This window comes from Oculina patagonica, chromosome 4, assembly GCF_052425735.1.
Source record: "Oculina patagonica isolate OP01 chromosome 4, crgOcupat, whole genome shotgun sequence".
Lineage (NCBI taxonomy): Eukaryota > Metazoa > Cnidaria > Anthozoa > Scleractinia > Oculinidae > Oculina > Oculina patagonica.
Genome location: NC_135761.1, coordinates 19,360,375 through 19,386,282, shown reverse-complemented (window position 1 = coordinate 19,386,282; position 25,908 = coordinate 19,360,375). Strand labels below are relative to the sequence as shown.

The 25,908-nt window shown below is 38.5% G+C and overlaps 1 protein-coding gene across 1 annotated transcript; it reads right to left on the bottom strand.

The window, feature by feature from the left end:
- Window positions 1-1,960: 1,960 nt before the first annotated feature.
- On the bottom strand, window positions 1,961-25,908 carry LOC144651652 (pre-mRNA-splicing factor ATP-dependent RNA helicase DHX16-like). Its single transcript, XM_078511598.1, has 21 exons — window positions 25,179-25,908; window positions 23,680-23,736; window positions 22,868-23,239; window positions 21,064-21,147; window positions 20,308-20,355; window positions 19,713-19,778; window positions 18,137-18,205; window positions 15,491-15,601; window positions 14,175-14,228; window positions 13,415-13,476; window positions 11,849-11,990; window positions 11,600-11,668; window positions 10,234-10,485; window positions 9,547-9,687; window positions 8,217-8,330; window positions 7,378-7,545; window positions 6,681-6,748; window positions 5,750-6,074; window positions 4,905-4,982; window positions 4,322-4,420; window positions 1,961-3,098 (listed from the first exon to the last, which is right to left on the bottom strand). Exons 1-21 carry the CDS (start codon window positions 25,749-25,751, stop codon window positions 2,961-2,963), a joined length of 3,090 nt encoding a protein of 1,029 aa, XP_078367724.1. The 5' UTR covers window positions 25,752-25,908; the 3' UTR covers window positions 1,961-2,960.

Genomic DNA, 25,908 nt, shown 5'->3' with positions numbered 1-25,908 from the left:
CTTAAACCCCTTGTATTTTTCACGTTTTATTTTGCCTTTTTTTGTATAAAGTGTTGTAATTTTGTAAGTGCGATTACATGTGTAATTGTATGGCAGCATGTAGTTTTCATATGTATTGTAATAGTAAGGTAGAAATTTATGTCCACTTGTAAAAAAGTAACAATAAAAACCCTTAAAATTTCAAGCAAAATAAAATTAGGGATAACCAGAAATAAATGGTGAATTGTGTTTGCTTTTAGCTGAGCCCCCTCCTCAATGCAAATTTTTATGCACAAGTGGAATTTGAGTTTTGATCCAAATGGCACGTGATTTTTTTTGACAGTGTACAACAATCAGAGTTCCGTTAAACATAGGACCCCTTTCAGACATTTTTTTAAGTAAGCCCTTCCAATAAGCATACTTTTTCATCAATAGAATTCCCTGTTTCTTAGATTAAAATAGTGGCTAACTGTATCGACAGTTAATTTTCATAACTTTGACTACCCAAAGCATTGCGAAATTGCAGTTTGGTCTGTAGTGGCACTTAGATAAATTCAGAACCCATTTCAGGCACAACGTTTAACTTAAAGCTCTCCTTCTAAAAACAGTTTCCCCTTTGCATGACCAATAATAATAAAATAACTTCCTCAGAGAGGAAATACATACCCACTCATAAAATGTCTTGAAAACTAATTTGCTTAATGAGCCAATATGCAATTAGCATATTGAAAAAAAAAAAAAAATTCAAGCTTGCAAGCATGTCTGGTATGTCAAATCTAAAGCAAAACTTGGTTAAATCATGCCATGCAATGATCAAAGCAAAGCCAAGCTTTCTTCACTTGGACAAACCTGGGAAATGCTCTTATGCTCATATGCATATAAGTGTGTGATAGGGGTGATGGTGGGAAAGGAAGGGGGAGGGGGAGGGGAGGTGGAGACTGAACCCATGATTCTTTGCCCAAAGTGAAAAAATAACTGTTTAGTAGTTGCCACCCATGAAGAAGAACATTCCTTGACTTTTGCCCTGATACTGACCAGAAAAGAACTATTTTTTGCTTGCAATAATTGCACTTTGTGGGCAAATTTGAAGTCAATGGTTTAACCACTTAAGCCCCAAGGCAACTGGTTTCTTTTTTTCCTTAATCAATAAATATAAATGGGATCTCCATGTATGATACAACACTTGAAAGTTATTGATCAGTATAGTTTATAAAACACATCAACAAATAAGAAGAATGAAATAAATGGCTTTAAAACTCTCAGTGTAGTGGTTAATTTTAATTATGTGGCCTGCCACATACGTATCAGGAAAAAAAGTTTTAAAAGTTGTAGGGGTGGTCAATCAAGTCACAAATTGGGGGGGGGGGGGGTGGAGAGGCGGGAGGTACAATTTTATGTTTTTAAAATGCAGGCGGCAGAAATTCAAATTAATTGGAGAAATACTGATCAAGTAATGACTGTATGTGCTAAATGACACTATCGGGGCTTAAAGGGTTAAACCCAGAAGTATCAGTTGCCTGTCTTCTGTAGTATGACTGTCAAGATAAGGGTAGTCTGGAGATTGGTGTTAGTGACTGACATGTTGTCAACATGAGCTGTGGTCATCTTCAGAGTCATAGAAAACTTTGTTTGTCCGCTGAAAGGTGTTTTAAAGTCTCTGATCATTTAAACTGGTTTGCTCAACCACAGCCAGTAACGAGATGGGTAATAATGAAGAAACGAATAATTTCTTTTCATCTCGATTGAAGAACTTAAACCTTCAGAGTTAAACAGTCAACTGTTTCTAAATCAGGGGAACACGCTTTAATTAAAGCTGATCAACCAATGAAATATTCACACATTCCCTTCATCTTTAAACTTTGTGGTGTACGAAACCAATGGAATTGTCATTGTTTTTAATAGCAGCAAAGCAATTATCACACAATCAGTCCTTAAGTGCTTCTTCTAAACTCTGTTTACACATGTTTTGCAGACACGAATACTTTATAAAATTATCATAGTTTATTGGAGAGACTGATAAAGCTATTGTGATGTCAACCCATAAAGGTTAACAACACGAAAAACACTTCTACGGTGATAATTCATAATTTTGAGCTTTTTGTATATACAAAATGTCTTGGACATATACACACTAACCGGCATGTTTCTCCCCGCGATGGTAAAAGGAAGTCAGATATCACCTTCTCAAGGGCACGTAAAACGTTAAAGGCCAAGTTTGTTTTGTCAATTCCAAAAAAAAAAAACATAAAAAGACTTGTACTCATATATCAAGTTCAGAGCAATATAGCTTTCAACACATTACGTTTCCTCGCTAAGGTAAAGACCTTGACGTTCGTCGCTTTTCAGGCTCTTAACACCACGGTGACTGCATTGTGACCCAAGTAGATGGAGAGCCCGTACATGTATACTTTGTAATGACATTTTTTCTTCGACAAGGAACAAGTTATAATGTTATTGTTTTTCCACGTTTAATCTTCACAACAAATATTTCAATCTTGCCTGGTACACGTCTTCTTTTCATGTTGTTCAGCAATGCCCATGCAATGTCATATTTCCCTTTTTCTTTGCTTTAAATGCGTCCTGTCGATTCTCGTTTTTGTGACTAAAAGCGAGCTTTCATCCTTCAGGAGGGCAAATTCATTTTCTTCCGGATCTTGAAGCTCTATAGGCAGATCTTAAGGCTTTACCACTGACACCAATAAGTCCAGCTAAGGAATATCCTTTACATCCGCCAATAAATAAGGCTTCAACCTCGTTCCCAGGGTCTCTCTCTCCCCGCCCCCAAGAGCGAGAGAGGAGAGGCTCCTTTACAAATCACAACCCGTAGCATTTACCTTTTCAAAGTCATCGAAACTCTGAAAACCGCAAGGCACAGAAGACCTTCTGCAATGTTCAAATGATATTTACAAAAATTGACATACAAAGCGATCTTTGGAATTGTCTCTGGCGTGACGCGGTGTCACACGTCACGCGATCCATAATCACGTGGTGGACCTAGCCTGCTCTCTCGTGACTCCAGCTGTCTTAGGCATCTTCTTGGTAGAGCTGTCTTCAAGCTCCTTGGCTTTGTAATAGTGAGGCGCCACTTCTAGCAGCCATTTGTTTTCAATTTCTATAATCTTAATTCAGATAAAGAGGATAGTCATTAATAATCTGTTTATCGCTCCTTGTCCTGTTACAGGCGTTGGGTTAGTTGGAGAGCAGCACAAAAACGGCGACTAGAAAAACTGGCGAAAAGGTTCTGGCGATTTGTTTCAATCGCCGTTCTTCGCCCTGTCCCTCAAATAACCGAACGCCAGAGACAGGCTACCTCCAGTGTGCACTTGGGTTGAAGCATCGTTGTATGATTTGTAATAAATTTCTCAGAATAAATATTGAAGGTTTTGGTCCTGCCTTTGGTTAGCCTTCTAACAGACACTCTGCATAAATGGCGCCCATATTTGAATAACAATATCTTCACCTCGTGTTTATGTTTCAAGACAACTTATTTTTTACGTGAATGTGAGGCTTAGGGTGTATATTTATTGTTATTCAAATACTGACGCCATTTATGCAAAGTGTCTAAAGGTTCAAGGGGCCTTTTTATCGCACTCCAACCTATCAGATCACAAATACGCTTGGTTTTGGCTAATCGGCTTTTAACACTCTCCCGCACTTGCTATCAGTCGCACGTTTTGTTTCGAGTTTTAATTGGCTTCCTACACTATTGCTACCTCACTGTCTGTGATGTCTGGTGTTCGCTTTAAGATGACAAAGCAAATTTATGATTTTTCTTGCTAAGCATTTTGATTGGCTCAACAAATTCGCACGCCATGTATACCAAGTCTGGTCCATACAGCAATAAATGGAGTAAATATTTGAATTAATGTGTAAACAGGTTGATAAAGTGAAGAAAAGTAAAAAGACATGACGTCTGTCCCCTTCTCGCGCTCAATTCATGTCCACGAGAGAGAAGCCCATTACTTTCCAGAAAAAAAAAAAAACTTTATAAGTGGTTCAGACTGCTTGTTGGTTGGTTATGAATTTTCCCAAAAGAACAACCAGCAAGAAACCCCACAGTGCATGACTACATAGAGTTACGTCATCAGTAAGATGAACTACGTCATCGGTACGAAGAGTTACGCCTTTAGTATGAGTTACGTCATCAGTACCGGGAACAACGTCATCAGAATGATGAGTTACGTTATCAGTATGAAGTTTGTTTGCTTTTAATCTCAGGCGCCTTTAAAGGGCGAAGGAAAAACGGGTGAAGAGATGCCTGTTTATTCAGGCTAACAATGGTAAAGCTGATAAGTGTGATTTAAAAAGGTCGTGAGTAGAAATATTCAAGATACAAATGTACCTGTCTCATAAACTCCTTAGTAGTGAACACAAGCTCGTGGTAGATCACCCATCTGGGCTGCTCCTGAAACAAGCTGCTATTAGGGTGAATCATGACTGTCTGCAGGCAAAAAAAGACAAGCAAGAAACACGTTAATGAAAATGAGAGTTCAACTCACATTCACTTTTTTACCAGGCCTTATTTTATAACAAGGTCAAAAAGCAAATTGGACTGCAACAGTAAACTTCAGTTTCAGTAGTATGAACCGGCTAGGAGTATTGCTAACCACCCCCCCCCCCCCCTGGATTAGATGCTAGTCCATCCCTCCTTTTACACACCAGGGGTGGACATTCGCACTCTCAGAGCTAAACTGTCTTGCCCAAGAACATAACACAGTGACCCCGAGAGGTCCTCTAACCAGACCCCCTTGATTCTGGATCGAGCAATGAAACCATATAGCTAACCTACTACACAAATGTCCTAACATTTATAAATGTATGTAACAAACCCAAAGAGGCTTAGTGCAGATAGCTGAATATGAGGTTACAACGCTTTCCACAAAAAAAAAAAAAAACAAAGCGTGACATAATAAAATCTCACTCACCTGTTGATGTTTGACTGTCCTGTACTGTCCACTCTTGCTTAGCCTGGCTGTGTGGTAAAAGTAGCCAGCTGTGATCGCCTGACGAGCAAACAAAAGAAAAAATCAGCCTGACATATCTACTTATATAACAGTTAATAAAGTAGGAAGAATAACTATCCGAGCTTTAGGGCATAGGCAAAAAATGCACGGGAAAAAATAAACCTAAGCTGATGGTGTTTTGAAATTTTGCAAGTAGGTCGATTGTAACCTCTCTCAAACGTTCCAGTTTTGAACATTATTGTTGCTTCCATTCCGTTTAATATTTTAAAATCTATGGTGTTCTTTCTTTACCTTGGAAACTATTATTCTTAAATGAGGTTACTTTGAATCCTTACAAATCGCGGTAATCTTCGGGGACAGGTTTAGGCAACAGTTGTCAAATGATCACGGCGACAGTTAATGTATTGGGCTGATTCAATAGAGAACAGAAAGGAAGTCATTCAGGCTATTATCCTGTTTTCGTTATAGACCGAACACAGGGTTTTTGGCAAAGAGTGTTGCTAAGCAACATCTTGTCGCGGTGATGTCATGGTAACGGAAAACGCTAGCAGCGTGGGCATTGTTCGCGCTAATTGTAGAATGGAGAATGAGGATCGGGAACTCTACGAGCGCCTCTACAAAAAAATTGTCACAGATCTGTTTTCTTGCTGGAATATTTCACTTCAGATTGAGACAAACCCTTTACATAAGTGTCCTTTATTCAGTGGTCTTGATAAACTTGAAACTGGCTTATTGGGAAATGAGAATCGGAAACAATACCAGGGATAACACCAAGATTTGCCACCAAAAACAACTAAAATCCTCACCTTTCTTATAGGAACCGAGTCATTCGGATTTGAGGAGATCTCGATCTCTACCCTCTCCATGAGCCCCTCGAGCTGCTCCCGGACATCACGTGCTCTCTTCATGGAGCGGTGCTGTATAAAGTTCTCAAAGCACCACTGGGTCGAGTACCCAGTCTCCACCCACTGATCATACACGTTCAACAGCGTCAGGTGATCGCCGCCGGGACGAAAGAAGTTCACGCGCGCGTTGTCCGCGTGCACGACTTTGTCCTTGGGGCGGTAGAAAATGGCGTTGTTCACGGACAACATGGCGGTGATGGTCAGGATCTGTTCAACGCATTTGTATCTAAAAGATAAATCAAAAGACATTAAAGGCTCCTACTTACTCTGGGCATGTCATGAGACAGACTTACTATCCCCAAATACATTCCACTTCTTTCACTTGTTCGGCCCCAAAATTATAAAATTTTGAGGATACCCTGAACACGTTCATTTTTTTAAGAAAAAAATCAAAAAACGTTTCTTTGCGCTGACACTTCCTTACACCTGGTAAAAGGCATTTTTGGAGCACAATTTGAAGCAAGAAAAACAAGCTTGAAGGGCGAATGCCTAATCACGTTCACTAGAATTTCTGATACTGAATATTTTCTATCCTCTTAGGCAACAAACTTTACGTTACAAATCTAAATTAGCCAGAGCGAGATTGAAAAATCATAGTATTAAAGATACTTCAAGGTTGCAAGACTGTTCATTCTATAAATTGAACTCGATTACAGACAAGAGAACGACGAAAAAGGTTATCTATCATCACAAACGATTACATATTAAAGCATTGCACACCCTTAGAGTGGTCCTGTTAATACCCGGTAGCATTCTATTGTCACGGTACATATAGCTTTTTTTTCAACATAAATATACATTCAAACAAACAACAAAACATCATTATACGTACTTTTCTGATGCAATCAGCATTTTCGACATGGTCGGTTCAACTGGAAATTCTGCCATGCGACGTCCAAGCTGAAAAAAAAAAAGAAAAAAAAAACAATCAGCGTATTAAAAAAATTCAGGTCAATAACTTTAAAAAATAAAAGTCGCAAAATCAAGAAAACATGGAGCCTCGGATTTTTTTTATGTTCGTATATATCGTATTGAAATCCAATTTCGTCCTTGCCATTGCTAACCATCCCCAGTTCCTTATGGGTTTCGTTTTATTTCACTCGAACTACGCTATGCATAATAAAACATGTGTTGTTCGGTTTTCCACGATCTACAGGTCATTCTAGTCATGCTAGAAGACAGATCGAGGCAGAGATCCTTTACAGTGCGACGCGCCTTACCGTGGCCACCCAACAAACCTTTTAAGGCGCCATCTTGTAATCTTTTACGTTTTCACTGCGTTTTGTTGATAAATACAATGTAACAAGTATCCATTTTATCGTATTCAACTTTGCAAGGAGGCGTGTTCGTCAAACAAGGATAATATATATATACGAGAGCACACTAGTAAAAAAGTTTGTTGGGTGACCACGGTAAGGCCCGTCACACTGTAGTCATCTTAGATAACTTGCTTTTAATTTACACTGGAAATACAAGCCATTTTGAGAGGGAAACTGACAATGACAAAAAATACACACATTGCCCCATACCTTGGTGAGTTCTCCGTGATGATTTAGTCCTCCCAGAGCGTAAAGCTGTTCAAGTGCAATGATGAGAGTTTCTGCTGGAGGGGGATCCATAAAATCAAAATGAATCAAATCGTTGATGCCCAGGCTCTTTAGAAGAAGCACCACATTACCCAAATTAGTTCTTTGGATCTGTAAACAGTAAAGTGGTCAAGTTAAAATACAGTACATTGCTATCTTTAGGCATAGCAGACAGCACAGAAGCACGGCACCTTTTGAAAGAGAGGGGTGCATCATGGTTAAAGTCTCCTAGCTTAGGATAATTATTAAATTTGTGACAATTATTAAGTTTATTTAGCGTTGTTTAGATCTATAGCGGTTATTTGGTCTTCGCAATTTTCAGTGCGTGACTTCTTGAAGTATCTTCTGAAGTAGAAAAAATAAATGGACATTTTACCATTTTATTAATAAGTTTTTTAAGGTTCGCTTACATTCACTTCCTAAATTGCTAACTTTTTACATCTTCTATTTTAACTTTTACTTTTAAATCATTTTTATCATATTTGCAACCAGTTTATTTTATGCAGCGCCCCACTGAAAACCACTTCTTGTGACGTGGGCTCCCTGTTAAAATATCTTTATTATTAACAAATATCTTTATTATTAAAAATAGATATTAAGGTCTTTATCCTAAACTCGTTTCATGACCTTGCACTGAAATAATTATTCAGATCGAGAATTGTGTCTTTTCAATCACAATTATTAAAACCGTTCGCTCATTAAGTTCTCAGCCTCCCACAGGCTAATTTAAACAACTAAAGTAATGTAAACAACAGTACGAGGAATGATACAGGTGTAGTTACCTCAGGAATCGTGTTATCCTCCAGTTCGTTCTTGTACGCCCAAGCTGTGTACATTCTAAAACACTTGCCTGCTGCCACGCGACCTGCACGTCCTGCCCTCTGATTGGCTGAAGCCTGAAAAGACGCCATTTAAATGGATTTAATGAGATGATTAAGGTCATTCCACCGAAATACATGTAGAACTGACAACTTTGCCTATTGGTTGTTCAAGGGGGTCCCGGTATTCGTTTAGAAGCAGGAAGACCCTGAATATAGCCTTTATTCCTTACAATGTCAGCAATTATATTATCACAAGTACTGTCTTCACATCACATCACCGTTTATCACCTTTATTTTACCTCGGATTTAAAAGTGTAGCTCAGGTATAGCTAATTTCTCCGAGAAATAAATAAAGTAGTATTAATAATAAAAGTAAAAATAAAATGGTAGAAAGTGATTGCTAGACTCAGAAAAAAAGATATGTCTCGGTACTCGTTAACGAGAAAACGACGATTATCTCTCTGCGAGCCAAGACGTTTAGAAAAAGGCACCATTTTCTAAATGTACGCGCACTAATCACGCGTGAAATTGTGCGCAGTAGGCAATGCAATACCGTAAAGGAATGACCTTAAATACATGTACAAAGATTATAACAACGGCAGTTACAATGTAGTTAGAACTATGTCAGTTCTCAAACTCATTAATTATTCGTCAAGTTAAAACAAAGAAAATCATAACCGTGAAGGCTAAGGAGGTTTGGAGACCTGGTCTTAATAAGCATACTAATATTTACTATTTTATTTCTCCGTTTACCCCGTAGTATTTGTTTCGTTTGAGACGATATTTATGTCAAACACTCGAGACAGTGTTTCATCAGCTATCGGATCCAAACACCTCGAATTTCATCAAAAATACTCCGCTGCGCGTCGTATTTTCAACTCTCTTCTCGGTGTTTGGATATCCCGATGAAACACTGTCTCTTGTGTTTGATATATTACTTGAAACACACGCTATAAACAAGTCTGTGTATAAAGAACAGTAACAGCAAATTACTTTTCAGTGTTTAAAAAGAACTGATACTGTAATAAAAATAATAAAACCAGAAAGCGCTTGGGTAGATACTGACAAAGGGCTGACACCCCCAAAACATCAGCTACTTTAGCTAACCGCGATGTAGTTCCTGTTCTATCTCCAACTTGATAAGTGCAATTCATTTACATTTTGTTGGTCAGCACGACCAGCAATGTAAATCGTGAAACGAGATAACTCGTTTTCTCCCATTTCTTTCCCCTTTCTAATCCTGTCACGAGACTAAACTATGAAGAATACCAATCACTTCCAGATGACTTACTTTTGATATGGGTGTGACCACAAGGGACTCCATTCCTGTTCGCGGGTTGTAGCTCTTTTGTTTACAGAATCCAGGATCAATGACGTAAATTATGCCATCAATCGTCAGAGATGTCTCGGCGATATTTGTCGCCAGAATAACCTGTCAAACAAAAATGATTGCATTAACGACCGAAAAAAATAAAATAAAACCCTAGGCCTCCCAAACTCACACTTCGATCGAATATTATGATTTTTGTACATGTAAGCGTATGGATTGGCCGTGACTAACCTGAAGTACGCGGTGTTATCTTACAATTTAGGCTGTTGAGAATTTGAGCGCTCTATAAGACATTGTATGGAGTTTAAAATACGTGGAATAAAAACGCTCAACAGGGCTGGCTGTCGGTCATGTAATTTTCAACCTTCGATCAGGGGTGGGTCATCAGTTTTGAGGAGCCAGTTTTGAGCCACCACTTTTCCAATTGCTCCCCCCCCCCCCCCTCCCCCTCCTTGTTGTGCCTACATTTTGTATTTAACAGTCCCTTTTAAAGCAAGAAAGCCAACAAACCTAAAACTTGATCGGCATTTCGCAATTTCTGTACTTTGTTTTGGAAGAATACCTGTATTTTTGCCTTGTGACGTTATTTTTTACATGTAATTTTAAGCTATTTCTAATAACAGTTCTCAGATCGCCCATTTACACTACCTTTCTTGCTCCAGGAGGGGTGGGCTCAAAAATCTTGGCTTGTAAATCCGATGGAAGGTTGGCGTAGATGGGAAGAATCATAAGTTCGTTGATCTTAGAGCCCAGTTTCCGTGTCCTTTCTTGCAGTAGCTCATTTGATGTCTCGATCTCTTCCTGACCAGTTAGAAATACCAAGATGTCACCAGGCGGCTGGGTCACGTGAATCTGTAACACGGTCACTACAGCAGCTTCCAGATAATCAGCTTCAGGGGCCTGGGGAGAGTTAAATTAAGAAGGTACAGAGTAAGAGAATTTAAGTCAATTTAAAAACTTACTTGTGAAGAGCGGGTTTCAATGACTGTTGGCAGTACCATTTGCTATTGCTGGTCTGGCATTTGTTGAACAAGGATTGGTTAAAAAAAATGGCATGTGCTCGAAACAACCAGATCGAGCATTATTTTGTATTTTTTCCTTGTCAACCAACGAAACTCAACACAACTCATGACTTGTCTTGCAGGAATTTACCCGCCCTTGGCTCTAGTTACCTTATAACATGAAATTTTCGCGACACGTTAATTTCGGGAATTTCGCGATTCCAAAAAAATCGCGAAATTAAAGTGACGCGAACAATAAGTGTCGCGAACATAAAATGACGCGAAAATTAAGTGACTCACATTACCGGTATGTCAATAATCAAAATAGAATAAATTTAGTACCACTAAAGAAAGGAATTTTCAATGTAAATGGATGTTGTCATCAATTAACTCAAGAACGACAAGTCACGTACAAGCATGATCTACTTGTAGACACTGTAAAAACTGCTCTATTGTTGCTATTGCCGAGATTTAGGCCCGCCCTTTCGTATTTCTTAATTTTGACGTTACTGTTCCTTTGATGAAGTCATTTTATTTAATTTAAGGGAATATTAAATAATATTTTATTGCCAAGGAAATGTAACTTGTTTCTTATACTCAAAAACGCGAAATTAAAGTGATTCAAAATACAAAATTTCCGCAAAATCGCGAAATTTAAGTGTCGCGAAATATGCACACCTTAAAATCGCGAAATTAACGTGTCGCGAAAATTTCATGCTTGGTACCGGTTTGCTTTGAGTTGTGATTGCTTCATGGCGTTACTTGTGTTTGTTGTGATTAGCCAGATGTGACAACACTGGTTCTGATTTTACATCAATCATAAAAAAAACCTATACTTGTGAACAGAAGATAGTGACCTGTGAAAGCAGCTCCCCTATCCTTTTTCGCAAAGATGATAACGGAAGTTTGCTTCCTTTGTTGTTCATTCCATGTGAAGGACTTCCACGTTATTCTCAATTGAGAACGTCTGAGTTAGATTTCCTTGCCAATAGTGTACAAAGCCATCCACTTACCTTTGTATAATAAATATTCACAGGGTAACGTCGACCCGGGATTCTAAAGATGGGTGCATCGTCAAAGAACTGGAAGAAAAAACAAAACAAAATAATATTATAATGATGTATTGTATATAATATCGCCGGATATTTTGATAAAATTTTAGTAAAATTCTTAATGGCATAAATGAGTGTTTGTGTTGTGTTGTGTACTTTTACGTTATTTCCCGACACGATATAGCGATATTTCCTCATTCATAAACCTACCTGAGAGAATTTGTCCGCGTCCAAAGTCGCGCTGGATATGAGGAGTTTAAGATCTGATCTGAAACGGGCGATGTCCTTCACCAAGCCAAATAACACATCAGTGTGCAGGGTGCGTTCATGGGCCTCGTCAATGATAAGAACACTGAAAATAACAACAGACCAAAACAAAGATGCAGTTGGATTAAAGTTGTTTTTAACTACTATGGAGCTACTTACACCAAGGCCCCACAAAAGTGGTGAAACGAGCGATAATCTCTAAGAACAGCCTGCAAAAAGCGCGGGAAAGTCACGGGTGCAATCACTAACGCTGCAAAAAAGGACAAGTGAGTTACAATTGTTTTTGCTGTTTGTTTTTGGTTTTGGTTTGTTTTTTTTACTTCTGATTGAATGAGAAAATGGCAGGAAAAACCGATCACTAAACGTAGAAATTCAGAAGCAAAGAAACCAAATCAAAACTGCTCTCAGTAATAATTACAACCTGATGAAAAAAACTTCAATCAGTTAAAAGCGCGGGAAAAGTTGCACGACAGTCACAATAACCAATCAGAACTCGAAGAAAGTCAAGCACTAAAAAGCGCGGGAAAGATAGCAGAAGACAATCACATTAGCCACAAACAGCTTAATGACAATTAGAAGCAAACTAAAAACGGAAATAGGTGAAGAAAGCGGAAAACTCACAGTACTAGGCACTTCGGGTTCAAACAGCGAAATGAACCACACAGAATACAAGCACTGGAAAAAATCCGAAAATCCGAATGTTTTTGGCTTTTCATCTGATTTGTAAGAAAGGAACGTTCTTCGCTCCGATTGACTGAAACACCTTGTAATACTTTTTTAGTACAAATAAGCTCAGTAAAAACACACCAAAATCCTAAACATGGAAACTCCCTAACCAAGAAACAATTTAACATACATGCACACTGTATGTGTTGCGGTACAATTTTACCATCGGTATAATCTGGTATTTTCTTTTCCTTTATATTCATTATCATATTTTACCATACACCAGAACAAAGGAAAATACCAAATCTTACCAAGGGCAAAGTTGAACCACAACATATGCACTGTAACCCCCCCTAGAGCAACTAGCTGAGCCAACCGCCTCGCGTGCCTGTTTGCTCAGCAGATTTCTCTCGTGTGCGGACATTTTTCGTGAGAATTTTGCCTAGCGAGGCTTTGAGGAAAATATCTATCGTGTTTGATATTTTTTGCCTCGGGGGCGAAATCCTCAACGTGTGCGGGAGACATAAGAAACTTGCTCAGCCAGAAATATCAACTGACCAATAAACTCACGTAGAATGCTCACGTGATTCAACATGGCGGCTTCCAAATCAAACCTGCTAAGCACTTTCCTCACTGTCTGTAGTGAAAATGTGCAGTGAGTAAATGGCTGAGCAAACGGGCACGTGAGGTGAATAGCGCAGCTAGTTGCTTAGCCAGCGTAGCTCGGCGTTCTAGTCGCGCGCGTGATTTCTCGCTCTCCCCGACTGACTAGAACGCCAAGCTACGCTGGCTACTAGTTGCTCTAGTGTGCGGAAGGCAACTCACTGCAATTTTAATACAAACCTGTAGCCAGCAAGATCAGGTTCACCTAAGAACTCCCGCAGAAGCATTCCATCAGTCATGTACTGTTGAACAGGAGATGTACAGTGTTACAATTACAGATGTACAGATGAGAAGTTAACTTACGTTACTCTGATTTGATCATAGGTCAAGATCTACATGTACAGAATCAAACATTAGAACAACATAGCGGCAATTTAGTTAACTTAATCTCAAATAATACTTGTTTTGTAAATTAGAGGAAATTTAAGCCGCGTTGCATTTCTTTATAATAACAACAATAAAAGCCACGACTAATAATATTATTTTACTTCATTCATCATAAACTGCAGCATTAAAGCATTAATGTATAGAGGGGACACGGGGGTCTCAACTTTCTGCTTCACATGCCTTTCTCTCTTGCGAAATAAATTATTACCCAATCTTCCAATCTTGTAGAATGTACCTTTATTTTTCTCTGTTTTCGCCACCTTTGAAATCCCGCTTCCCAACATCTATTTCTCACACTTCCCGTAGTGTTCCTGTCACACCACTTCCCCCCCCCCCCCCCCCCCACCACCCCGCCCCCCCATAATTATTACTGGAAGTCAAGACTACACTAATAACAGAACACTTGGAACAGAATAAAGAGCAAAGCCCTGCAGGTACATGTGTACATGTACACTAAATGCTCAAAACAGATGCTCTTCACTGAAAATCAAAGCAAGAATGTAAAAATGTACACATTGTCACAAACAAAGAAGCTCTAACACTAGTGCCTGACCTTGATAATAGTACGCTCTGAGCAACAGTCTTCGAATCGTATGCTGTACCCAACCTAAAAACAAATTGAATCACGTTCTAGATGCAAGTATTATACATGAACATGCTGATGCTTAAACTACACCTGTACGGCCATACTGTACAAAAGGCCATTTTTGGTCTCGCTCTCTGCAGTCACGTTTGTACTCTGTGCTCTTTCCCACTTAACCGCTATACTTACTGCAAAATTAACGACACAGATTGCAAAGGGAATGGATATCGTAACCTGTACTGTTGTTTATTTGATGTTTGTTGACATATAAAAACAAATGTTATGCTAAAAATAAAACTTAAGGTAAAAGCTGTTAAAAATTGATTCTAAACGTTTTCGATCTGTTCGATCATCATCAGAGTCTGATGATGATCGAACAGTACGTTTAAATCAATTTTTAACAGCTTTTACCTTAAGTTTTATTTTTAACCTTTTATCGGCGAAATGTATAAATGTTATGCTAATTGTGCAGAATTTATTTAACTGGTGCTTGGGTCGAAAATTTTGACCCATGTATAAGTCGAGGGCGATTTTTTGGACCGATTTTTTGGTGAATAAAGGACGACTTATACACGGGTAAATACGGGATATTTCTCTATCGTTTGCCTGATGGGCTGAACTGTTCACACGACTGATAGGGAATAAAACTTTGGTCATGATTTTCATACAGGCCACCTCAGCTTAGAAACAATAATTTCAAAACTCCTTGCTTTGAACAAAACAATTTGTATTTTTTAATATAGGAAATAATAAGGGGTCAGCCAAATCAAGCAAGGAATCATCTCTAAAGTCCTATGGTAGATGCAAAATAGAGAGTACCAGATGTACATGTAGTTCTTATGAACTCCCACTTTTAGTTACTTTTAAAAGGTAAATAGCAGTGAGAAATCTGACACTATACCCCACCTGAAGGACTGCGCAGACTCAGGGTTTTTTTTTCATTATTTTTTGTTTTGAATTCGTTGAAACGTTACACTTCGGTGATAGCGTACATGAAGTTTTTTAGTTCGCCATCACGGATCGTTTTGTTCAAGAATTCACTATGAGCTAAAACGTCCGTTTAAAATACCGTCGAGCTTCTTTTACTCGTTATTATTGTTTTGCAAAGATATCTGGCATTAATAATGAAGAAAAAGGTAAGTTTTGTCCCTGATTTGCTAGTAAACATTCTTCTGTTTGTGAGACTCACAAACATTGCAGGCGGAGATTGCGCAGTACGGACTGGAAATCATCTTTAAGGAACTAAGCTAACCAGTGGGAAATATGATTTTTTGTTTTACACTCACCTCATTTCCTAGTTTTGTACCCATCTCTTCAGATACTCTTGCTGCTACACTCATTGCTGCAACACGTCGAGGCTGTGTACACCCAATTTTCATCTTATCTTTAGTAAAACCCTGAAGCAAAAATAATAGTAATTAATTAGCTGAAATTAGTCAGTCTTACATGCAAATTTGTGTCACGGTTCCAAAAAGAATTGCATGGTGTGGCTTAAACTTTTTTTTATCTATTAATAAAAGTATGTAAACAAAGGAAAATTGCAACACAACTGTATGTTTTGCAATACTGGGCGACATATCTCATAAATTATACTGTAAGCTGGGATAATAAAACAACACCTTTTGCCAACAGTACACTACATTATGAATGTATTCTGGGAGGCCATGGGTTCGATTCCCGTCAGGGACTCAGAATTTTTCTTTGTCCCATGCTCGTGTCATGTAGAACATAGTTATCTTTATTATTTATTACCGAGCTTAAAATTTACCATCTTTATTATTTACTATCACTACATGTACTTGCATCATTTACAATACAACCACAATAACATATACAAACAGTTCCCTACAATTCATTCCGTGCTGCTGATAATAATAAAAAACACAGAACCATGACTAGGCAAGACCAAATGGAAATATCACCTCCGCGATTAAACATCATGCAGAAATCGGCCATGACATACATCCAAGTTACGCCGAAATTCTTGAAACAGGTGAAAGCAGCAAGAACAAAAGACTGTTTCTGGAGTCTTCACATTCTTTCCTCGACAAAAACACTATAAACGAAAGAGCACCCTTCCCAAGGGTTTACGCATCGCTAGTTGCTCCCCAGGGAGGCAACAATAACGTCAATGCAACTTATTAGAATTCTGCGAACCTTGCAAAATCCATCATTCTCTGAAGAAAACCGCAGAAGGCAATCGAAAATTTAGAGTATCCTTTTATATTTTTAGATCTGTTTTAAAGTGTATATGACACGAAATCTTTTATTGGCTTTTTTTCTTTCGTTGATATGTTTCGATAAAGGATTCATAGTTAAAATTTGTCCGAAAAAAAATTTTCCGTCATTTTTTGCTGCCGAAATGTCGCACTCTCAGCCATCTTGAAAATTCATCAAACAAGTAGACGTCACAAAGCTGACGTGACGAACCTTTTGGCCGCGTGCCGCTATGACAAAAAAAAGTCTGCGTTCAAGCCAAGAAGCTCATCAGGTGGGAGCTTATCCCAGTTTTGCCAGAGTCCAGCACACTAACCATTACCCCACAATGATAAAAAAGCTTTATCAAAATGCTTCTGCACATGGATCAACTAACACAGGATTAAAGTGGCTGAGTCACATGTGAATCACCTCAAAAATTTAGAAAACAGCTAGGGCGCTTTCCATTAGACCAAAATTTCCGGAAATTTCGGAACAAGGACGAATGGTACAGAAATTTCCTGGGAAAGTTTCCAGAAAATCCGGAAAGTGTTGACTTTCCGAAATGCAAACCATTCAACCGAAAACCCCGGAAATTCCAGAAGCAAAATCAAATGGAACCGAAAGTTGCCGGAAATTGTTTTCGAAAATTTGGGTCTACCTTGCGAGGTTGCCCTCTTTTCCGGAAATTTTGGAAAAAGCTACCATTTTACACTCAGCTTTAGTTCCTTCGGCAGAAAAGTTAGCGACTTGTGCAGCTGAAAGCAGTAACTGTTACATGTGTTAAGGAAGCATTCTTGAAACTCCAAACAAAAAATTCAGGTGAACTCGGTTGTTTTTCGTTGATGTTTTGCAGGCGGCAGCAAAGAAATGTACACATACACTGTATTTATAACGTGCGTGTAGGCTACGCCATTGTTTTACTCATTAAACTTTTTGGGTTGGCGACGTTTTTGTGGCTTGTAGTGTGCCTTTTTAAAGGTCCCTGTATTTGTGGCCACGATGTCATTTATGGCGTTTATTTTCAGTTCTCGGAATGCTTTTTATTTGCAAAAATATCGAGTTATATGTGCAGGAAACTGGCCACAGTGCATTATTTTAATGCACCGTAGAAATTTCCATATTAGACGCACTACCTGATCATATGCAAATTTTGTTTTGTCTTCAGTGCAGTCAACCGGAAAAGTGGGAAAATGCTGTTCCATTTGCCACTGGAATTTTCCGGAAACTCAAACCAGAATTTTTGGTCGAATGGAAAGCGCCCCTAGCTACCTCCATCTCCTTTATTCATAGCCTTCCTTTCAACTTCTCAGTTTACTGTAAACTGAGTTTTCCTTTGATTTAAAGGCTATATAAAACTATATAGTTACATGTATTGCATAAAATACAGAAATTGACATCCATTAAACACAAGTGACTATGTTATATTATTAAAAACAAGCAATGGTATATTGCAATTCCTGAGTTTTGATTGGTTAACAGGTAATGGTATATGAGCTCATATACCGTTGACCACAAATATGGTAACTGATATGCGTCAACGAAAACAGCTGGGGAGCTCAAATAATTGCAATTTTTTGGGCGTTTTTAATAAAAAAATTATTCCACTCGCACTTGTTGGATGAGAGATTGTTATAGCCAACTCAGCGCTATGCCCCTCGTTGGTTATCTACAATCTCATATCCAACGCACGCTTGTGAAAAAATTGTTAAGTATTACATGCACATTGCACATACCGCTTCATGTAGGAACTGTGGTATTTGTGTTGTTTTTCCCGATCCAGTCTCTCCCTCAATAATTATCACCTGCAAGTAAACAATGTCTGTGATGTATACAGTGGAACCTTAATATAACTGAGGGCCAAGGGACTCACAAAAAAAATAAAAAAATAACAAATTAAAATAAAACATTCGCTATAATTCCTTTTTAATAATATTTTACTATTATTGGGGCAAAGAATATCATCTGTTTTACTGAAGACTTTGTTACACTTATGAAGGGGTTTGTTAAATTGAGGTTTCACAGTACCTGCGAATAAGACTTTTGGTTTCGAGTGCACCTACTGTACATGTACTTCAATCGATATTTGAGGAAGAAACATGAATAAAGAACTTGCTTGTCTAGTCGACATATCAAACGTCGCATTATCTGTCTTTAATGACTGGTCAGGGCTCAAAATAATTTTTGGATACTGACCGGTCATGTTGACCGGCCAAATCAATTTTTGCTCGGTCATGTCTCGTTTTTGACCGGTCAAAATATTGAGTATTTTCTTTGAAGCAATAGCCTATTCTGCCAAAAATTTCGCCTCATAAGCTAAAACACTCGTTGTTAAAGAGTATTAATAAGGCTTAAGCTTAAATGTTTTGATCGCTAAATGTGTCATTTTATTATGTTCGTTTAATTTCCATTTCTTCTGCGTTCTACTCTACATAAAACAAAATGCTCAGTAGCCGTAATTTTATGTTACTCTGCAAGTTTTACATTATTTAACGACTTACGGGTGGAGGCGATCTTGGTTGTTAGCACTTTACTGGTCTTTACTACCGAACACTAAATAGTATTAATAGCAGACGTTAATTGATGCCATGTTCATTGTTGTCTGTTTAGCGTATTTACAGACGTGGATGTTTCCTGTTTTTATTTAAGCAAACCACTAACAAATCCGTGTGACCGTCTTATCTGTATTCTACAAATTTGTGACTGCAAGAGCTTGCTGCTATGATATTTTATGATTTTACTGTAAAATGTCAAGACATACTGCGAATAAATTTTTTTGTGTGTTATTTATTTGAAAGTCGTGTACGTGACCGGTCAAAATGACCGCCCAACCAAAATTTTGTCCGGACAAATCGTCATTTTGGCCGGACATTGTCCTTTGACCGGCCGTTATTTTGAGCCCTGCTGGTTATCATTTGCTAGGCGATGTTCGCTTGTTTATTGTTTCTACATGTATGGTAACAATAGGTCATTAAAATCTCCAAAGAAGTTAGAGCCAATGTACTTGCAGTTTTTTTTTTAAGCATCTCGCGAGACGAGTGTCTCATCTCGAGAGACAAGAATTCTCGGAAGATGGTGGTAACTTACTTTTGAGCGGTACTGTAAGTGCATTTTGAAAGGTTTCAAGAGAAAAAATCAGTTGCTTCTTTCACTAGCCATCAAGTATTAATTTAGCATCATAAAATAACTAATAAAAAAGTTGATAATCCTCTGTCAGTTACTTTAAAGTACAGGTACGCCCATTTGTTTCTTAGTTGTTGTTGTTGTTGTTGGTGGTGGTGGTGGTGATGGTGGTCAGGTGGTGTTGTTTACCTGATGTTCTCTAATTGCTTGAATAAGGGATTCTTTGTATGGATAAACTGGTAAACTTTTTTTAGTCTGGAAACAAACAACAAACAGTACACTATACATTATTGTAACATACTATTTTGCATGAAGCACGAGTAGAAATACAAAAAGGCGGAAGTTTTATTTACCTGTATTTTTAACCCCCGGATGTACAACAAACTCATATCCCCACCATCGTATCCCCCCCCCACCCCTTTGTATGTCCGAGGGTTAATAGCATGAGTTGTAACAATCCATAGTTACAAACTTTAGTGCCCATAGGTTAAATATTAGGGACTCTTGAGATAGATCACCTTTCAGAAACATGTGATGAGCTTTGTATTACAGAATACCTAGTTGTACTGCACAAGATTTTGGGTTCCTGATACTTATCTGCAATTTCAAGTTCATTGCGGCCGTTCAGTTGGTGTGTTTTTAACCATTCAGACAAGAGAGAGGAGAATTGGAAAGCATGATTATTAAAAGCTTGTCAAAGCTCTACTTTGACACTCTTGGGTGGTTAAGTCATTATTAATATTAATACAACATTATTAATTATATTATGTATTAGCTAGTTTACCTCCTCAATTGTTAATCTTTTCTGCTTGTATTCATTCATCTCTGGTTCCTGTAAAAATTAATTAAAATCTGTTTTTAATTAAAGTTTCACATTTTTAAAAGAAATACAGTACATGTAACAGCGCTTACAATAATTAAAGATAGAAACTTCACGGACAGTTACTCAGAGTTTCACGCACGAAGCGATCATCAGATTGTGCCGTTAGATGCGGTGAAATACAATTTAAACTACGTTCATGGAGGACGGTTGGAACGATCCTGTCTCTGATTGGCCGCGTAGTACTTGTTTTCGTGCCTGCACTTGGTAACAAGCTCAGATCTTTTGTTCAAGAGGGTGGATCTGTCAGCTTATAGTATGCAGAGCTTCTCCGTCAGACACAAATTGCAGCGTGACGGGTTTCCCCTGTAAGCGCTTGCTCTCGTGACAATGGACCACTTGATTGAAAATTCGGTGTTGTTGTCTTTCAGGTCCCAAATGTACTTTGATAGTACAGTGTTGTGTGAATGCTTGCGATGTTTGAAGGAAAGCTTATGGTTATTGAACCTAGTTTTGAAACTATGTTCAGTCAAGCTTAAATATTTTTGACAATATTGTACACATTCTATTTTTTTTAACAAAGTGAAGATAACCCCAGTCTGAATTTACATTATTTTTTTTGGCTGTACAGTCTGCTGTGTCACCAAAATACAATTTACCAGTAATTTTTTCTCTTATTTTCCATCATTTCAGATTGTACAGCTCAAGTCATAATCTCACCTGTTTCTCTTTGGTCCCTGGGATCTGTTCTGCCATCACAAAATTGATTTGGTCTTCATCCACAACAAGATCATAGTCCTTGCTCTAGAATTTCAGTCATTCAATACATGAACATGTAAATTAGTTCGGTCCATAGTACAAAAAGTAATAAAATTCATGCACAGCAATCTCATTGTATAAACAGGAGAAAGTTGCATACAAAGGGCATAACATCAACGGGCAAGAGGGATACTTTAGAGGTAGGCCACCAAGAAAGAGAAAAAAGCCAGGGTAAAACTTCATTGTGTAGTTCCATAAATTATCCATACATGTACCTCGCCCATGGGAGGGATTTTTGTCCCCACCCCTCTGGAAATTCCAATTAAGCTTCATAAGGTAGGTAAAGTCTGTGTCCGAGCCTAAGTGGCCCATACAGCCGGAGCTTATCCCGGTTTCTGTAGCATTAAGCGACTAGGAGTATTGCTACTCCCCCCTGGATGGGATGCTAGTCCATCGCAGGGTTACCCCCCAGCAGTAAGTTCGCCAGTACCCATTTATACACCTGGGTGGAGAGAGGCACTGTGAGAGTAAAGTGTCTTGCCCAAGAACACAACGCAGCGCCCCGACCAGGTCTCGAACCCGGGCCGTTCGACTCGGAGCCGAGCGCGCTAACCATTAGGCCACCGCGCCTCCCACAATTAAGCTTCATACATTTCCTTAAGGTTTTTGGCCTTTGAGACCCCTCCCACCTCCAGGAATTTCCAATCCCTTCTGAGGGGATAGTATTGACATTTTCTGGAACCACACAAAAAGTCATTTTGTAAACATGTAGAGTAAGAGTGTAGCCAATGCAATGGCAGGGAACAGAGAGTGTTAGATTGAGGAAGCGACCACCTTATGTACCTAATAGCATGATGATGATGACGATGATAATGATTTACTTACTTACTACAAATAGATACATGTACATGTAAATGCTACATGTATGTTAAGGCACTACATGTATGTACTTTAGATGTGGGAAGTACAACACCCTAGGGTGTAACCAAACATAGCTATTATTTTTCACCCTTGAAGGGTATAACGGACATGCCCAGTAGCACTTTGTTGTAGTTTTAATTTTACCCTTGGTACAATCTGGTATTTCCCTTTGTTTTATATTTATTTTCATAGTTGTAATTCAATATTTCCCTTGGTAGAATCTGGTATTTTCCTTTGATCTGATGTATGGTAATACACGATAATGGATATAAAAAAAGGAAAAATACCAGATTGTGCCAAGGGTAAAAATTGAGCCACAACATACATGAACATTGTGCATATGTACATGCATCAACTTCCATCAATGTCCCACCACTGCATGAGCTTTTAATTACATGTACAGCTGTAGCTGCTTTCTTCAATGAAAGTAAATCAATGAATGAACTGTCAATGAAATGTACAGTACATGTACATTTTTCAAAGCAATCATGGCATGTAAGGTACATGTAAATGTAAAAGTTCCATATGAGCCTAGTGGACCATCAGGCCAGAGCTTATCGCTTATCGTAGCACAAAGCAACTACATACATGTAGGAATATTTCTACTCCCCCCTGGATGGGATGATAGTCCATCACAAGGACACCATCCAGCCTTAAAGTCACCGGTACCCATTTACATGTATACACTTGGGTGGAGAGAGGCGCTATGAGAGTAAATTGTCTTGCCCAAGAACACAACACAATGACCCCGGCCAGGGCTCAAACCCTGGATTGCTCGATCCAGAGTCCAGCGCACTAACCACAAGGTCACCGCGTCACCCACAATCATGGCATGTACATGTACCTTGTTTTTATCTCTAGCATCTTTGGCACCAAATTTCATAACAGCATAACCAAGTTTGTCCTCCTCCCATTTTTTCTGCTCATAGTTAGGCCCCAATTCTTCAACTGTCGTGTCATCATACTTGGCAGGTTTCTGATTTTCCTGCGGCATTTCATATCGCTGCACCTTCTGCAGTTCTCCAGCTTTAGCATGTTCTACAGCTAAACTGAAGACCTTTTTCTTGTATTCTCTGTCTCGTTTTTCCCTCTTACTGAGCTGACTGTCTTCAAACAAATAATCCTCATCACGGATATCCTCTTGTAGCATTTCGAGCTTGTCAACCCTTCGTTTCTTGACATATTCTCTGCGAGATTTTTTCCTAAGATCAGGAACCTGAAGATGGAATTAAACAATGTGTTACATGTACAAATGTATGTTTGCTCAAAAAAGTAGAATAATTATAGATTGTGCATTATTTAACCCTTGGAGGTACTGGGGGATGCCACCTCCTTGAGGTTTTTTCGTAATTTGACCCCTTTAGTAGCTGTTCACTCATCCTTTGTGGAAATTTTGATATGTCCACTTTGTGTCCATAATTTTGATGTTGTCATGGCATCATCATAATTGCAACCAGCTCTGGCTGTGTGTACTGTTATGATGTAAAATACAAAGCAAACATTACAATAAGAATTACATGTACATGCAGTTTCATTTTTCTTTAAAAGTTATCACTAGTAATAGCCCATGGTCTTATGTTCTGAAGAATTTTTGTGTCTGAGATTTGGGGGCTTATTTACAGGGTGGGGGCCTATAATTTTATGTGCTTTGCTTACCATTTTCTTCCTATCCTCCTCATCCATTTTGAGTCTTTTTGCTGCCTCCTCAAATGCCTTTGGTGGACAAAAAGACAATAGTTAACATCTTTAATGCTCTTACTCTTAATGGGGGGCATTCCTTAAATCAATCTTGCAATGATTTTTTCTACAAGTATTTTGACTTCAAATGGGGTTGCTTGAAGGAATCTTTTACCGCCATAAAATCAAGGCAGGGTCAAACTGTGAACAACAACAGTTTAGTGAAACTTAAAATTAGCTTTTGAACTGAAGCTTTAAAGAGTTATTTTAGATTCTTAACAAATGTGTTGATGTTTTCCTTGTGATTTCGCCAATCGAAAAAAAGATACACCTGTAAAAGATAACTTAGTGCACAGTCGTCCCCACTTGAATATGATTCCAATCAGGCAGTGCCATTTTGAATTCATCAGAGTTGTTGATCATTTGTTCTTTGTCTTCATAGTCATCCGAAACCAAGGCGTAAGCCATGAATTTCTGCCCCTGTTCAAGCAAAGCTCATTCTTTCGCCTTGTAAGTAAGGATTCTTGCAAGATCACTGCAGCAACATTAACTATACAGTGGATACCTACAAGGTTCCCCTTGGGACAAAAAGATTTAATCAAGTCAAATGCAATCTCAAGTTCAAAAGCAACCCTTCTCTCAAACCCTCTTTAATTCCTACAATTTACAACCGGTAGTTTACCCTATTCCCAGAGTTCTCTCATAATCATAAATGATGTGCAAGAAGGCACATAAAATGATTTGACTTTAAAGGGTGAGCTGTAAAACTGCAAAGGCCCCTGTGCAACTCCCCAGTGACCCTATTTGCCCACCACATGAGGGACCAATGACCAGTAGTTTTGTGTTTAACTAATATTACATTTAGCCACATTACTTTAATGGTAAAAATTTCCACACAAACACATGCATGTACTTCTGCAATAATGCATACATGTACATTTTGTACTATTTGATTTTGTTAGTATGCATGATTACTTTCTGCCAGGCTGCATTCTACGTAGGTTACGTCAAAGATCTTCGGTGGGGATTTCAAAATTGTGCAGCGTGCTGGCGTAAGACTGTAGTCAGAACCTTTGAACTGGTGTACAGATGACTTACATTGTATTTTAGGTAAGAATATAAAGGACCTTGGCATAGACCTATAAAACAATTTGGCATATCTTTGGCACGGCGTGTACACGGAATGCAGCCTGGACTTTCTGTGTGTGTGTCTCAAGCAATTGTACATGTAAACACACTGAGACTTATGTAAAGTACATACTAAGTATGGTTATTATTATTATAAATATTATTATTATTATTATTATTATTATTATTATTATTATTATTATTATTATTATTATTATTATTAAGTAGTGTGAGAAAAAATGGACAGTTTCAAAAGGTACACATAATCAAGTTACATGTATGAAGCAATGCGTGTATTGAAATCTTACCCAGTAATATATAATAATTCAATTGGAACACTTTAACAATACCTTTTTGTCAGATCTCTCCATAATACTTCTTGTCTTGTCTTTGTCCCGTTTTTTTAGCCTATCAGCAAACGCGTCCCGCTCTTGCAAGTCTTTCCTTCTTTCCTCTTCTTCCTTTTCCCACTCATCAGAGTCAGACTCATTCCGAGTCTCTTTCTCTGTACCTACAGCAGGAGAATCTTCATCTGAGCTGGAAGTTTCTGTTTTCCTTCTCAGGTGCTTCCGTTTCTTATCCTTTTTCGATTCCTTAGCTTGAATTAGTTGTTCTTCGTCTTCATCGTCGTCGGAAATCAAGGCATAACCTGTAAATTTCTGCCTCTGTTCAATAAGAGCTCGTTCTTTTGCCCTGTACGGGTGCTCTGCCGGCTGGGTCTTTCGAGGCAGTTTAGACCACAGCTCCACAGCGAAGGACGCCATCTTATTATCGACGTTTAAACCTTCTGATACTCGCTGCACGAGGGATTCGGGACTTGTGGAGTTTTTGGCGAGCCCGATGAGGTATTCAACCGTGTATTTGTCAGAAAAACCCAGAACATCATGCAGTTTATCAGAAACCCAGGTCGATAACTCCGCCATGTTGTTTAACCTTTTGAAGGCTACTCGATAAGATGCTTAAAAGCAAACGTCAATCCTCTCCCATGAAGAAACTTAAATATGAATTCCACAGTTGAATTTGTCCTCAAAATTTACGTCAAAGTTGCATTGCATGCGACCAACATGTCCGCCATTTTTA

Bases quoted from the DNA above. Each gene is read 5' to 3' on its own strand.
- LOC144651652 (XM_078511598.1), bottom strand. From the start codon at position 25,751: ATGGCGGAGTTATCGACCTGGGTTTCTGATAAACTGCATGATGTTCTG. The intron at 4,983-5,749 runs GTGAGGATTTTA...TTTGCTCGTCAG, and splicing joins ACTCGGTTCCTATAAGAAAG to GCGATCACAGCTGGCTACTT. The intron at 3,099-4,321 runs GTACATTTGTAT...ATCTGAATTAAG, and splicing joins CTAAGGAGTTTATGAGACAG to ATTATAGAAATTGAAAACAA.